Source organism: Scyliorhinus torazame, chromosome 1 (genome assembly GCF_047496885.1).
Source record: "Scyliorhinus torazame isolate Kashiwa2021f chromosome 1, sScyTor2.1, whole genome shotgun sequence".
In the NCBI taxonomy this organism is placed as follows: domain Eukaryota; kingdom Metazoa; phylum Chordata; class Chondrichthyes; order Carcharhiniformes; family Scyliorhinidae; genus Scyliorhinus; species Scyliorhinus torazame.
This window is the reverse complement of record NC_092707.1, coordinates 51,329,799-51,345,217: the sequence shown is the minus strand read 5'-3', so window position 1 is coordinate 51,345,217 and position 15,419 is coordinate 51,329,799. Positions and strand designations below refer to the sequence as shown.

At 48.7% G+C, this 15,419-nt stretch overlaps 1 protein-coding gene across 1 annotated transcript in view; it reads right to left on the bottom strand.

Moving 5' to 3' along the window:
- LOC140403908 (E3 ubiquitin-protein ligase DTX1-like) overlaps positions 1-15,419 on the bottom strand; it is a 368,481-nt gene that overhangs the window by 41,673 nt on the left and 311,389 nt on the right. Inside the window, exon 5 of the mRNA XM_072492183.1 lies at positions 3,515-3,576. Within this exon, the coding sequence (XP_072348284.1) occupies positions 3,515-3,576 (62 nt within the window). The remainder of the gene's footprint in view (positions 1-3,514; positions 3,577-15,419) is intronic.

Sequence of the window (15,419 nt, the reverse complement as noted above, 5' to 3'; positions counted from 1 at the left end):
TCTCTGATAGGGGCCCTTTCCCATTCTAACAATTCCCTGTATATCTCCGAAACCTTCCCAACTCCAACACCTGTTTTTGGCAGCACTTTATCCTGTAGTCCCCTCAGCGGGAGGCGAGGAAAGTTTGGAACCTGCCTCCGTACAATGTCCCGCACTTGAAGATACCGAAACCCGTTCCCACCCGGCAAATCAAACTCCTCTAATGTCTCCAAGGTCGGAAAGCCCTCCTGGATGAATAGATCTCCAAACCTTTCAATCCCTACCCGCTGCCATACCTTACAGCCCCCATCTAGCCCCCCCGGGACAAACTGGTGATTGTCACAGATCGGTGACCACACTGACGCCCCCTCCAGTCTCAAATGCTGCCTCCATTGCCCCCACACCCTTCGGGCTGCCACCACCACTGGACTTGTAGAGTACCGAGCTGGCGAGAATGGCAAGGGTGCCGTCAGTAAAGCCTCCAGGCTCGTACTTTTGCAGGATGCTGCCTCCATCCGCTCCCAGACCGACCCCTCCCCCACTACCCACTTCCTGACCATCGATATGTTGGCAGCCCAGTAATAGTTAATAAAGCTTGGGAGAGCCAAGCCCCCTTCTCTGCGGGTCCGTTCCTCTTTACTCTCAGGGTTTTACCCGCCCATATAAACCTCGATATTGCCGCATTCTTGCTTAATGATTAAATTCATAATCGTCAGTGCCGTTTCCATGACTAAGCAGTCTTTAAAAGAGATTCCACTGCCCCCTGTTGTAAGCAACATGCTTAATAATTCAAAGGTGTCAAAATTTTAATCCTCCATCAAAATGCCTGACTGACCGCAGCTGTTCTGACCATAGTTTAAACGATTCAGTCGTACTCTTTACTGTCACAGCGACGGTTAAAACGTTTTACTTGTGGCTTTTTACTGCATTCCCAAAAGCTTACAAGGATGGAGATGGAGTGAAAAGGTTAGACAGGGAATTATGAGTGGCAAAATAATAAAATTAAAAAGTGGGTAATTTGCAAATTAGATGGTAATGTGCATGAGGTTTATCACAGCAATACACAGCCTTGAAGTGCAGTAATTAGATCAATATGTTCCAGCAGATAAAAGCCAGCTCTACGAGGTGCTAAAAAGTATTAAATGATCTTTTTTCCATATTAAATTCAAGCGAATAGTGACAAGCTGATGGGCTGCAACAAATGCTAGATTAATGCACACAATGAGCTCTACTGTGAAATCAAATGCTGGAGACTCGTCGAGACTGAAGAGTAAAATGGGCGATAACAGATTGACTATTCTTTCTAAGCAGCACCTCATATTCAGCTCCATTGACTCCAACATTAGGCGCTGCATATAATGGGCTGCTGATTCGATATATTGTCTGCTTTTACATGCAGGCTGCCAAGAATTCCTCCTCCCAAATGACAAAAATTCTACTGAATACTCTACATTCTGCAAACTTTTGTTCATCTGATTATCTGCTCCCCACTTCTTTTAAAACCTACATCAAGAGTCACCCATCACCCCATCATGTGACTATTGGCAATTATTTCTCCAGCCATCTCGACTCTACAGTTTGGAATTCCCTCCCTAAACCTCTCCTCCTTTAAGGCCTTTCTAAACAGCCTTTCGCCATTTCTAACATATTCTTTTCTTGGTGTCAATTTTTGTCTGATGAGGTTCCTGCGAAGTATGTTAGGGTGTTTTCCTAGCTTCGAGGTATTACTTTGATGTAAGTTGTTGTCAAAAGGAGTTGTAAATGATTTATTAATTTGGAATTTTGTATTAATAAATAATTTACAGTCACATAGTATTGAGCCCTACTGCATCCTGAGAGGTTCAAACAACACAATGACAAAAATGCTTGCACGAGATGGTCTGTGTATGGAGGATATGGGGTGGAATCTGGAGCCTACTCCCAAGGCTTGTTTGATGGTGGGGGAGCAGATCATTGGGCAGGATGGTGGTGGGTGGGTGAGGAGTCGGCTGCCTTCACACCTCCACCTTGATTATGCCGTGACGGGAAGGCTCGTGGGAAGCCTCCTCACCCTGACGGCAATTGAGGCGCTTAAATGGGCAATTACTGCCCACTGAAGGGGCTCAAATCACCACTGCTGGTATTAACCCAGTGGCAGGGCAGGGAGCTTGCAATGCGGTGAGCTCAACAAGCAAAACTCTATGGAGTTGGTGGCAGGCACCCGGGGGATGGATTCCTTGTCCAAAACTACTCATTGCCTGAGGGTTGGGCCCAGCATCGGGAAGGAATGAGAGCTGAATGCCACCCCTTTTCCCTTGCTGCCGACCACCACATCCTCCCCTCTCCCACTGCAAAGCCACCGCATATTCCCCACCCTGTGACCTGGGGGTCACTGCCGCCTCACTGACTAGTTGCTCGGGAGCTAGCAATGACCTTTGGCCTTGGGCAGGTGTTAAAACAGCAACAGTCCTTGATCCCGGAGGAAAGTCCATTGCTGGCAACATGTTTCCCCCACTAGCTCTCTAGCCGGCAGCTGAGATCCCTATCACCTACACAAGACTCTTCCGCTGGAGGAATTTGCTCATTTTTTTACATTGCCTTGATGAAGATGTATAACCAAAGTGAGGCGCTTTGAGCGCGAGAATGAATTAAACAGATTAATTTTACCTTTGACAAGCCACAGGCTCAGAGGCAGCCCCTGGCAAATTTGCTTCCCTACAATGGTGGGCTAATCTCCAAATTTACTTCATTGGCTATTGTCATGACTCCCACAAGGATCTCGGGGAAACCATCATTGATCTTCCTGGGGGAATCGTGGAGTACGAGCTGCCCAGATAAGGAGCGGAGGCCTGGGGCTCATTAGTACTAATATAAAAGCCGGCCCAAAGCAGGGTCGAGACAGACTAATCCTCCCAGCAAGGATTGTACTGGGAGCGAGATGCTGCTTTATGCAGCACATTGTATACATTTAAAATAAATGGATGTTCACTTTTTGCATGCTTCCTCAAGTTACTAAAGCTATGAAGCACTTTCGGACTCCCGGAGGCTGTTAAAGGCACCATATAAATGCAAGTCTCTCCTTTGGCATCCGGTAGGATTAGAAGGCTAGGATTATCGAGTTTGATCACCAAATAAATTCTTTATTATTAGCTTGGAAGAAAACACACTTTAAAAATGCAGTCTATTCCAGTCATTTACAGAGACAATTTGGAGCACGATCACAGACAAGGATAATTCAGAAACGGAGACAATGTCGATTGAGAAATGATGACACACATAAGTTCCAGATGCAACAATGAAAAATACAATGAGATGAGCAGATATACAAACAGAGATGCTTTGGCCCGGGAAAAAAACACAAACACACACACCCACACACAATCACAGCGGCATTTGGTTCAAGAACTGCTACCGCAATGAGCATAGTTTTTGTTCCTGCCTTGCAGATGGAAATAATTGCACACAGTAGGGTGAAGGGAATTGTAACAGCCACCTATCACCTTCTGATCTTTCTGGAGCGCTCTGACTGAGGGATAGTTTGATAGGTAACCCTCACCTCGTCTGGTGGATTCTTGACCTTCTGCATGTACCTTCGCACCACGTCCTCTGGAGATTTTCCTGTCAGCGAGAAAGAGATCACACATCTTTTATTAGCTCCGACATCAGGAAGCGGAAAAGAAATCCCTCATTCCAGCAGTTCAGCTGCTGTATGTAGGTCAGCCTACTTTATTAGCAGGATTCTGCCAAGGCAGCATCTCGCACACAAGAATAACGACAAAAGGTTGGCACCCTAAACTATTTTGCACGGGATCAATCCCGCCGATTCAATGCTGCACGTGTCTTTGCACACAATAACTTTGTTTGTGGTCAGTAATGACGACAGGATCAAATAAAATATTGGTTCATACTTCAGTTTGGCATTCTTTTCTATCATTGCAAAGTCTCCTGCACACTTGAGTGTTTCCCCGATGGAAGAATGCATTTTGAAAAATTAGCCCTTTATTTGGGTCTCTACCTCGAAGTTTATTCCGATCCTCGGCCCATGAGACATACTCAGTCCCTTTGCTCTCCTGTCTAAATGCTGCAGACTGTAATTGGGGGAAAGAAGACTTCTAACAAAAAGACTGATTTGAAGGAACAAGCAGAAATGCCTCACTAATCGAATTTAACTACAAATTTTATGTGGCGTCATGAAAGAGACTATTCATTTCTTCGAGATCATCATTGGGATTTTCTCTCTTCCCTCATATTCTCGGGCTGCCAGGCACAGTTCTAAGGGAGCATGAATCTTTTAATTTATAGGTAAGATAAATTAACTTTTTTACACAGAGAGTTGTTATGATTTGGAATGTACTCCTGAAAGTCTGGTGGACGAAGATTCAATAATCGCTTCCAAAGAGGAATTGAATCAATACTTTAAGGGGATGTTCAGGAGGGAAATATCAGGGAAAGTACATTCAAAGTGTGGGCACAGGCACTTTGTATTAAATGACCTCCATATGTGCTGCACGATTCTATCATTCTATGGTGGCCCTGGAATGAGACATTTAACTGAGATCATCTGTCGCTTTTGATGGGAAGACTTCTTTGTCTAATTGCTCAGGGCAGGCTTGTCACAGCCTTGAGAGTTAACAGTATGTTAATATTATTGTTAGGCTAGACATACCAGGGCTTTGGTTAATTAAGTACTTGCAACACAAGTATATAGGGGACAGCTGGGACATGGGGGGGGGGGGGGGTGACGGGACAAGAGCTGTGAGACTGAACAAAGTCAGTCAGCTCTCTCAAAAGAGAATAGCACTGCCTCATGGTGTCTCCTGGTGTCTACTTAAGCAACTGACTTGAATCCTATTTGTGCTGTGTGTTCCTGCAACATTATCAGGACAATTGTCTAATTAGGCTGCTCCCCCCCCCCCCCTCCCTCACCGCCCCACCCCCCACCCCCACCGCATTCCTCTTGCCCCCAGTGTGAAATAAGATGGGATGGCCGATGGGCTACCCAGGTTAAAGTGGTAGAATAAAGTCAGGAAATTGGGAAGTAGCACCCTCTATGGTTGTAATGTCCGTGCTGAAGGAGGCAGATGAGCATCACAGAGTGAATCCATGGCAGAGCATTCCTTTCGTCATCAGCAGCCCAACAACTTTGTGATGTAATTCATAACAAACTGTTTACGGACCCAATTCAGCTTGGGGACACTGGTCAGGATAATACTGACTTTGGGAAACATTGGAATCTCTGAATTATTGGCTTGGCACTTCCACACAAGCCTGACTAAACACCTTTCGTGACTTTTCTTGTGCAGTAAAATCAGTGATAATGAAAATTTAAAGAAAACTTAAATCATAATGAACCCTCTGGGTTTGACATTTCAGTTAGAATATTTGAAAGTTGTGCTCCCTTCTCTTCCCTGAAATACCATAGACGTTCATGCTCTTGAATGTCCAGTGGAATACCAAAGCCACATTCAACAAGCCCGACAAAAGTCAGAGCACTAAGGGTCGATAGAATTTCTCGAGTGACGGGAATCAAACCTGACTCACTGACCCAGGAAGGTGGTCATGTTTGCCAGAGACCAATCGCTGCAGCCTCTAGGCTGGTTTAGCTCAGTGGGCTAGACAGCTGGTTTGTGATGCAGAACCAGGCCAGCAGCGCGGGTTCAATTCCCGTACCAGCTTACCCGAACAGCGCCGAAATGTGGCGACAGTAATTTCATGCTTGTGACAATAAAAGGTTATTATTATGAGACATTGCTGCAAGTGTTCATTAGAAGAGTCTCCTTGGCCTAAGCATCTTCAACTGCTACGTAAATACCCTTCCATAGAATCAGGAGTTGGGCTGATGATTCTACCATGGCTCCATTGAAAGAGCAGTTTATGCCTGCATATAGCAGGACCTTGCAAGAGATGATGGTATAGTGGTGATGTCACTCGACTAATAATCCAGAGATCCAGGCTAATGTTCTGAGGACATGGGTTCAATCCCAACCATTGCAGCTGGTGGAATTTTACAGTGTTTCAGTATTGTGGTGGCCAACACATTCGCCTAACATGAGAAAGGTCCTCGTTTCGAAACCGGACAGAAGCATTTACACAGGCTTATGGGGGCCGGTTTAGCTAATTAGGCTGGACAGCTGGTTCGTGATGCACAGCGAGGCCAACAGCTTGGGTTCAATTCCCGCCCGGCTGCGGTTATTCATGAAGGCCGCCCCTTGCCGGAGGTGTGGTGACCCTCAGGTTAAACCACCATCAGTCAGCCTATGGTCATCTGGGACTATGGCGACTTTAATTTAATAGCAGAACCTGGCTTGACTTGATAAGGCTGCAGCTATTATTTGTAGTACATAAATGCCAGGCAATGATCATACCCAACAATGAAAAGCCCAAATGTCTCCCTGCTGTCATTCAACGGCGCCACCATCATAGTTTCTGACCTTCAATCTCATGGGGCCACCACTGACATAAGGCTTAACTACACCTGCCATGTTGTTGATGTAGCTAACAAAGCAGGGCGCAGGGTGGGAACACTGTGATGAATGGCTCATCTCCTTGGTCTCAATGCCTCTCTAAGGGAGTACAATGGACTACACCCCACTTGCCTGGATGGCACAGCCACAGCAATATTGAACAAGCTTGACACTATCCAGGAAGATTAACAGCCTTGCCACCTAATTCAATATCCACCCCTCCAAGTACCACCACTTGTGTCTACAGTACATTCAATCTTTAGGATGCCCTATTGCAACTTGCCAATCTTATATTAAAAGTACCTCTCAGTCTGTGACCTCTACCAATGAGAAGGGCAAGTGCCCCCGTCGTGGGAACACCATCACTCACGTTTTTCTCCACTTCACACACAGTTTCAGCTGGGATATATCACTTCATCATTGCTAGGTCAAAATCCCGGATATCCCTATCTAATACAATGTAGGAACATCAATACCCCAGAGAGCAGAGCAGTCCAAGGAAAAGGCCGAGGCATTGCCACGGGGCAACTAAGGTTTGGCAATAAATGCAGCCTGACCAACATTGTGTGTGTCAAAAAAAACTAATTTGGAAAAGCCTGACATTACTACAAAGGGTGGTGTTGCATGATTTAACAAGTAGCAGATCGTTATTCGACAAGGCATCAAATAGCACCAGCAAATGGTTAGATACGTCCTTCCCAGTTTAGATTTTTAAAGTTTTTGCCTGGTAAGTTGCTGAAAGTGCCAACAATAATGGTGCAGAGAGAGAAACCAGGGGCGCGATTCTCCACTCCCACGCCGGTTGGGAGAATCGCCTGGGCCGCCAAGATTTCCGGGGACGCCGGTCCGACGCCCTCCCGCAATTCTCCCAAGCGGCGGGAACGGCCCGGTCGAGTTTCGCGGGCCGTAGGCCGGAGAATCGCCGGAGACACCGAAAATGGCGATTCTCCGGCACCCCCGCTATTCTGAGGCCCGGATGGGCCGAGCGGCCAGGCCAAAACGGCGGGTTCCCCCCGGCGCCGTCCACACCTGGTCACTGCAGTCGTGGGCGGTGCGTGAACGCTGGGGGTGGGCGGCCTGTGGGGGGGCGAGGGGGGATCCTGCACCGGGTTTCACCTGGAATGTGGGGTGGTCCGCGATCGGTGCCCACCGATCGTCGGGCCGTCCTCTCTGAAGGAGGACCTCCTTCCTTCCGCGGCCCCGCAAGATCCGTCCCCCATCTTCTTGCGGGGCGGACTTAGAGAGGACGGCAACCGCGCATGCGCAGATGACGCCCGTTATGCGGCGCCAGCCGCGTCATCTATGCGGTGCCACTTTTACGCGGGCGACAAGGCCTGGCGCGTGTAGCTGACGCGGCCCCAATCCTGGCCCATTGTCAGGGCCTGAATCGGTCGGGACCGGGGCAATTCCGCGCCGTCGTGAACTTCGACGGCGTTCACGACGGCGCGGCCACTTCGGCGTGGGAGTGGTGAATCCCGCCCCCTGCATCTGGGATCTGAGTGAAAACAGGGCAAGCAATATTTCCCTAACCAACCACAGACTGAAGGGTTAAGAAATTAACAGGGTCAGGCCTAAAAAAGCAGAAATTCGAGTGGGTGATTTCAATGCCAAATCTGGTGCAAACAAAGGAGGCAAGAAATACTGTATTAATAGGGAAGAGAAACAAACATGAAAATAAATAAAATAAAATTTAACATTTTTAAAAATCTCCCAACATTTAAAACCTGGAAAAATGAATGAAACTCCACCCGTGTGATAGTTCATTTTCAGTGCCAGAGAGGTCAATTCACATTTGTCCTGCATTTAAAAATGTACTTAGGCTGGAATGGACAAGACTTAATTTTCTGTGGTGAGTTTAGTTTATCGTTACCACGCAAATACAGCAACTTTGAGATATTCAAAGTATTTCAACGGTGAGGCAGAACGGGAAATGCTGTGTTCGTAAAAGTAATCGCGAGGTGGCAGAATGTGGAAAGCAAATTTTAGACATTCGTGTTCACCCTTGCATCTGCCCTTCGCATAAACCTGCTGTGCCATTTGTGTATAATTGTGTCATTCACCCCATTGTTATTTTTATAGCAAATAGTGGCTCAAATCTCACTGGTGACATTAATAAACTGGAGAATAAAAAAGACAGCAGACAAATAGTTACACCCTTGTAGAAATAATGAATGAGGAATTGGGTGTGTAATTATCAATCATTAATAATACTGAATTGAAAGTAATTATTGTTTACTTGAAAAACCAAGGACAGAAGAATCTTGATGGGAAGCCAAGTTGTCTATTAATCCCTGATAGCAAAAGCATTTCAGCCAACAGTACATGTCCAAGAAAATTTGTGTGTTAGTAATTATCTAACATAAATGTGAAATGTGAGAATCCCAGACTTTCGCAATTTATATTAATTCCTAAATGTAGGAACAAGATTTAAGGTTATCTTGCTGATGGGTTGTGGGTAAGAGAACCTGAGTTACTTTCCCTGTAACTCATTAAAAACTGTCCCAAATTTAGCAGGAAGGCAGTACTATAAATGAGGGAATGCTACTGTTTCCAAAGGACGCAGAAACATCTCTGCGGAAGATTTCATTGGGTTCATCCAAAGATAATGCTCTTACTATGAGTGACTTTAAACATATCGCTGGTTGCCCTTAAGTTGAACACACTTGAGCTTGATTTAACGGAAATGAAACAGCGTCCCACGTCAGGCATGTTTAGCCATCTGTTTTCCAATGCTTGAATCGCCGAGAATGACCCCACTATTGAAGGGGATTCTGCTTCAGTTCTGGGCCTCAGCATTTTTTAATGCAGCCCCGATCTTTGACTCCTCACCGCAGACACCAGACCCCACCGCGGCCTCTCAACTCTCCCCCTCCCAATGTCCCAACTTACCAATGACAGAGTCCTGAAGCCCCCTGCATCCCACCTCATAAATGTAGGGAATCCCGAGCCCAATCCCTGACAAGATGCCACCCGGGCACCTTGGCACTGCCATCTTGACATCCTGGCAGTGCTCCTGCCAGCGTGGCAGTGCCGTGGTGGCCATGTGGCATTGGGGGTGCCAGGATACCATCCTGCCCAGAGCCCAACCAGCCAGGGGTCTCTGATCGCCTGGGAGAACCCCCCAAGAGCCGATACTCCTGCTCCACGTTGATCATAGAAATCATAGGATTTACAGTGCAGAACGAGGCCATTCGGCCCATCGAGTCTGCACCGGCTCTTTGAAAGAGCACCCTAACCAAGCCCACACATCCACCCTATCCCCATAACCCAGTAACCCCACCCAACATTAAGGGCAATTTTGGACACTAACGGCAATTTAGAATGGCCAATCCACCTAACCTGCATATCTTTGGACTGTGGGAGGAAACCGGAGCACCCGGAGGAAACCCACGCACACACGGGGAGAACGTGCAGACTCCGCACAGGCAGTGCCCCAAGCAGGGAATCGAACCCGGGACCCTGGAGCTGTGAAGCAATTGTGCTAACCACTATGCTACCTTGCTGCCCACAGTAGTGGTGGGGACCAGTAGTTAATGGTGCTCACTCAGGGTCTCCGAGGTGCGGGGGCCGAGTCGGGTAAGGCAACATTATAATTTTTGCACTGCTGGCCTGAGCGTGCAGTATTCCTGACATTAGGAGAGGCAGAAAATGAAGCCACAATTATAAATCCATACTTCCCTTGCTGAGCGCTGAGGTCGGGAACTCCATTTCCCGACTGACCTCTGACCTCCTGTGCATGCTAAGGCCGGGAGCAGGCAGCACATGGGTAGTTCTGCATCTTCACATTCTTCAGGCTGCGGGCAGGTCCTGCATGACTGTGCGTGGGAAGAGAGCAGATGAGGGAGGGGGTCGAGGGAGAGGACAGCAAGTGTCCCCAAGAAGTGTCCCGGGAGAGGCAAGGGAGGAGGACAGACAGAAGTCCCAGCCGAGAGAAAGAGAGGAGCAGAGAGAAGGACTAGAATTAGAGAATAGGACTGCAGGGCACAGACTTTAAGTAAGTGGGCTCAGGAGAGTCCCTGGTAGACGAGGAGGGCAAAAGAGAAGCCCTGAAGATCCAACACGACAGCCAAAGGTTGGCAGTTTCGGGCTGCAGGCAGTTGGGGAAAAGGTACCCCTGTGGGGCTGTAGTGTTCTGCTTGGCACGGTCAAAGGGCTGGCATTATTTTTGTGAGTAGATGCGTAAGTGTATTCTGGTATCCAGGGGAACATAATTTCAAAAGGCGAGATTGAAGGTTTGCAAGGCAGACCATTGCTGAAGCTGTCCCAGTTGAAGTGCCTCTTGTAGGAATTCCAAGGTAAGATCTACGGCAGTGAAGATTGGAAAACCTCATGAGTTTCAGTGAGATTGGTTGACTCTCAATGCGACTAACATCATGGTGGGTTGTTGAGGAATCCACGGAATCACTTTTGGTCCCATCTGTCATTTATCGTGTAGTGTGGTGTGTCTGACCACAGTTTGCCTCTCAATTCACAAATTACCTCATATTAACCCTGAATGTCAGAGTGTAAGATAGACATTGTAAATTGTTGTATCTTTCTGATGGTGTAAAGTTTATTTTTGCTTGTTCAAAGCCAATGGAATCTTGTGGCTTTATTCTCTTAGCAAGTGTCTTGAATCTCAAACTTTGCCTACTTTAAACAACGCGTTATCGGTCCCTAACTGGATCGTGCCAAAAGCAAAGAGGTTTGGCCAAGGTTCACACCAAAGGTCACTTATTTCTTTGTTGTGTGATTCAAAATCCAGCTGGGGACAATGTGGATATGTGTGTCCGTTACATGAAATGAATAATGAGGAACAATCCTAAAGCCAACACATGATGCAAGTTCTAAAGTACAAACAATAAGCAACCCAAAAGGCGCAAGACGGTATGGTGGTGAAAATGGTAAATTGATTCTGTCAGCAATGTCTACGTAACCCACGAGGAACGACAAGTTAACACCAAAGGGCGATAAACTGTAGAACGAATCCACTGATCAATGAAGAGCAAGGGGTTGAGAGGGAAATAGCAGCGCATGCACCACTGACCTGCCCACAGTGAGTGAGTTGCTAATTGTCATCAATGCAAAGAGAATGTATTACTGAAGTTTGGGCATTTTCCAGCACACCCTCAGGGAACCATTACTGTAATGAACAAGCTGCAGATTTAATATTATACATTGCTTAAATCCTTTGGCTGTTACTAACAGGAGCTCACATTTCTCAGACGTTAGCCTCCCGGGTACATGGATATTGCACAGAGAATATTGAAAAGTGTTTGCCAGTCAATGCAACAGGGGCCTTATGGATGGCTCTATAAACAAACCTTGGTTATTTTTCTCCACTTTCCTATACAATACCCCAATTATTTTTCGAAAGATCAAAGAATCTGTTATTTTGAACCAGCTTCTTTGTAGTCCTAACACGTTAAAAGAAAATCCTCCTTCTAACCGAGACCTGGGGCGAAATTCTCCGGAAACGGCCGATGTCCGCCGACTGGCGCCCAAAACGTCGCAAATCAAACGGGCATCGCGCCACCCCAAAGGTGCGGAATCCTCCGCATCGTTGGGGGCCGAGCCCCAACCTTGAGGGGCTAGGTCGGCGCCGGACGAAAATCCGCCCCGCCAGCTGGCGGGAAAGGCCTTTGGTGCCCCGCCAGCTGGCGCGGAAATGACATCTCTGGGCGGCGCATGCGCGGGAGCGTCAGCGGCCGCTGACGGCATTCCCGCGCGTGCGCCTTGGAGGGAGTCTCTTCTGCCTCCGCCATGGTGGAGACCGTGGCGGAGGCGGAAGGGAAAGAGTGAGTGCCCCCACGGCACAGGCCCGCCCACGGATCGGTGGGCCCCGATCGCGGGCCAGGCCACCGTGGGGGCACCCCCCGGGGCCAGAGCGTCCCGCGCCCCCCCCAGGACCCCGGAGCCCGCCCTCGCCGCCTTGTCCCGCCGGTAAGGTAGGTGGTTTAATTTACGCCAGCGGGACAGGCATTTTAGCGGCGGGACTTCGGCCCATTCGGGCCGGAGAATCGAGTTGGGGCGCCAACTGGCGCACCGCGATTCCCGCCCCCGCCAAATATCCGGTGCCAGAGACTTCGGCAACCGGCGGGGGCGGGATTCACGCTAGCCCCCGGCGATTCTCCGACCCGGCGGACGGTCGGAGAATCTCGCCCCTGCTTAGTGAAGGGGTACGTAGAGTTGGGTGTTTCGTAAAAGATACACATTCTGGATTTACGCGTGATTAATTTATTGACAGTACTCAGCAGGCTGCCAATTCCCACGTACAGAATGCGACCCATTGCCCATTTCAGCAATTAAACCTGCGATCTTTATTCTGCTGACAGCATCATGATTCTATGTACCGTTACTATTTTCACCCCAAGGTTTGGCCCCTCACCAATATTCTCCCTCCGCCTCCATTCATTATGTTGTTAATTGCGCCATTCATGTTTCCAACGATATTGCTTGGCGATCTCACCCAAGTTGCCTTGATTTATGGATTAGCTTCAACAGTGAACACTGCCAAAGCACCTGGCAACATCACAACTAAAAACAGAGAACTGTAGAATATAGGATATATTGAATTACCAGGGAGCTTGAGATGACTAGAGCTCCTGGTCACTCTCTCCATGACAAAGGGCAGAATTCTCCAATTTTGAGAATAGGTCCCACGACGGTCCGGCCCCAACCTCATTATTTCTGCACCAAGGTGTTTCCCGCCCTATTCAGTGGCGAGGCAGATCTGGGTGGCACGTAATCTTCCTTCATGTCCGGGCGCCATATTGAAAAGGCGCCCAATATCAGAGACAGAAGATGGATTTCCAGTAACATTCTGAGGCCAGAAGATTGAGCCCCGATGCGATACCGAATCTGGAAGGTCTACCTGCCGATGGACCCCTGACCCACTACTGAGGTGCTCCAGGATTACAGGCGGCCTCCATCCTGAACTCCGGAGGCAAGCCCCAGGCATTGTTTAATGAGTCCCGACATCTACACGCCATGTCGTTCCAAACGCCAGCGTGTTTTCCCGTCATCACCAAGGACAATCTGGTGGGTGGGGGGAGAGGATTCTGCCCAGAAGTCTCGGCCAATTAGAGTAGACTTGCCAGCCAATCAGCAGCCAATCATCCTGTCGTATACCTTGTTGTGACTGTTTGAAATTTGATGACAGGAAGAGCTGGATCATTGAGTTGCAGAATTCAGAATTATGCAAATTAATGGCAATGAACAGACATTCATTGGCTACTTAATGTTCAGCAGATTGAACAAAATATTTCATTTCCATTTTAAATTCTAATTTAATAAAAGGCAGTTGAAATGGTCAAGGGTAACACAGAATTTCTGTGTAGCAATCTGACACTGTAAAGCCTTTTAATTCCTTTCAGACCCCAAGGGAGGCTTCGTACCAATTTTGCGCTCATTAGCACTAAGTTAATACATTTTTCAGAATTCAGGCTTTAATAGCACTGGGAGAACAGGGCATCACTCAGAGAAACTTGATAATCACACCACAATCTGAAAGGCCAATTCTATCAGGCAGATACAGTGTCTGTTTAAAGTGTTTCTGCATTACTAAAAAATGAGCGAAAACAAACCAATACTGAATTCCGAATGTTGTTGCAATTAGAAATTATATTCTTCACATGTATCGTACTGGTACATAACGCAACTGTTAGTTTACCAGGAAATTACTCTTCCGGCACCACCCACCACTGGAATCGTCACGGGCAGGACGGAAAATTTCATGGAGCGTTAAAAGGTCCATTGACCTCTGGGTGGAAATTTCTGGTCCCGTGGCTGGAGAGTCCGGAACATTCCACTCCGGGAATGGGACACAATTTGCAGTGAATGAATCTTGAAGTTGGAAAATTAATGCAAAATCAACGTGAACGTGAAAGCACGGGTCGAGAGGAGAGGTGAAAGTGCAGGGTTCAGGGGGAGAGGTGAAAGTGCAGGGTCCAGGGGAGAGGTGAAAGTGCAGGGTCCAAGGGGAGAGGTGAAAGCACGGGTCGAGAGGTGACAGTGTGGGGTACAGAGGGGAGGTGACAGTGTGGGGTACAGATGGGGGTGACAGGGTGGGGTACAGAGTGTGGTGACAGTGTGGGGTACAGAGGGTGGTGACAGTGTGGGGTACAGAGGGGGGTGACAGTGTGGGGTACAGAGGGGGGTGACTGTGTGGGGTACAGTGTGGGGGGGGGGTGACAGTGTGGGGTACAGAGGGGAGGTGACAGTGTGGGGTACAGAGGGGAGGTGACAGTGTGGGGTACAGAGGGGAGGTGACAGTGTGGGGTACAGAGGGGGGTAACAGTGTGGGGTACAGAAGGGGGGTGACAGTGTGGGGTACAGAGGGGGGTGACATTGTGGGATACAGAGGGGGGGTGACAGTGTGGGGTACAGAGGGGGGTGACAGTGTGGGGTACAGAGGGGGGTGACTGTGTGGGGTACAGAGGGGGGGTGACAGTGTGGGGTACAGAGGGGGGTGACAGTGTGGGATACAGAGGGGAGGTGACAGTGTGGGGTACAGAGGGAAGGTGACAGTGTGGGGTACAGAGGGAAGGTGACAGTGTGGGGTACAGAGGGGGGTGACAGTGTGGGGTACAGAGGTGGGTGACAGTGTGGGGTACAGAGGGGGGTGACTGTGTGGGGTACAGAGGGGAGGTGACAGTATGGGGTACAGAGGGGAGGTGACAGTGTGGGGTACAGAGGGGAGGTGACAGTGTGGGGTACAGAGGGGAGGTGACAGTGTGGGGTACAGAGGATAGGTGACAGTGTGGGGTACAGAGCGGGGTGACTGTGTGGGGTACAGAGGGGGGGTGACAGAGTGGGGTACAGAGGGGGGGTGACAGTGTGGTGTACAGAGGGGGGTGACTGTGTGGGGTACAGAGGGGGTTGACTGTGTGGGGTACAGAGGGGGTGACAGTGTGGGGTACAGAGGGGAGGTGACAGTATGGGGTACAGAGGGGAGGTGACAGTGTGGGGTACAGAGGGGAGGTGACAGTGTGGGGTACAGAGGGGAGGTGACAGTGT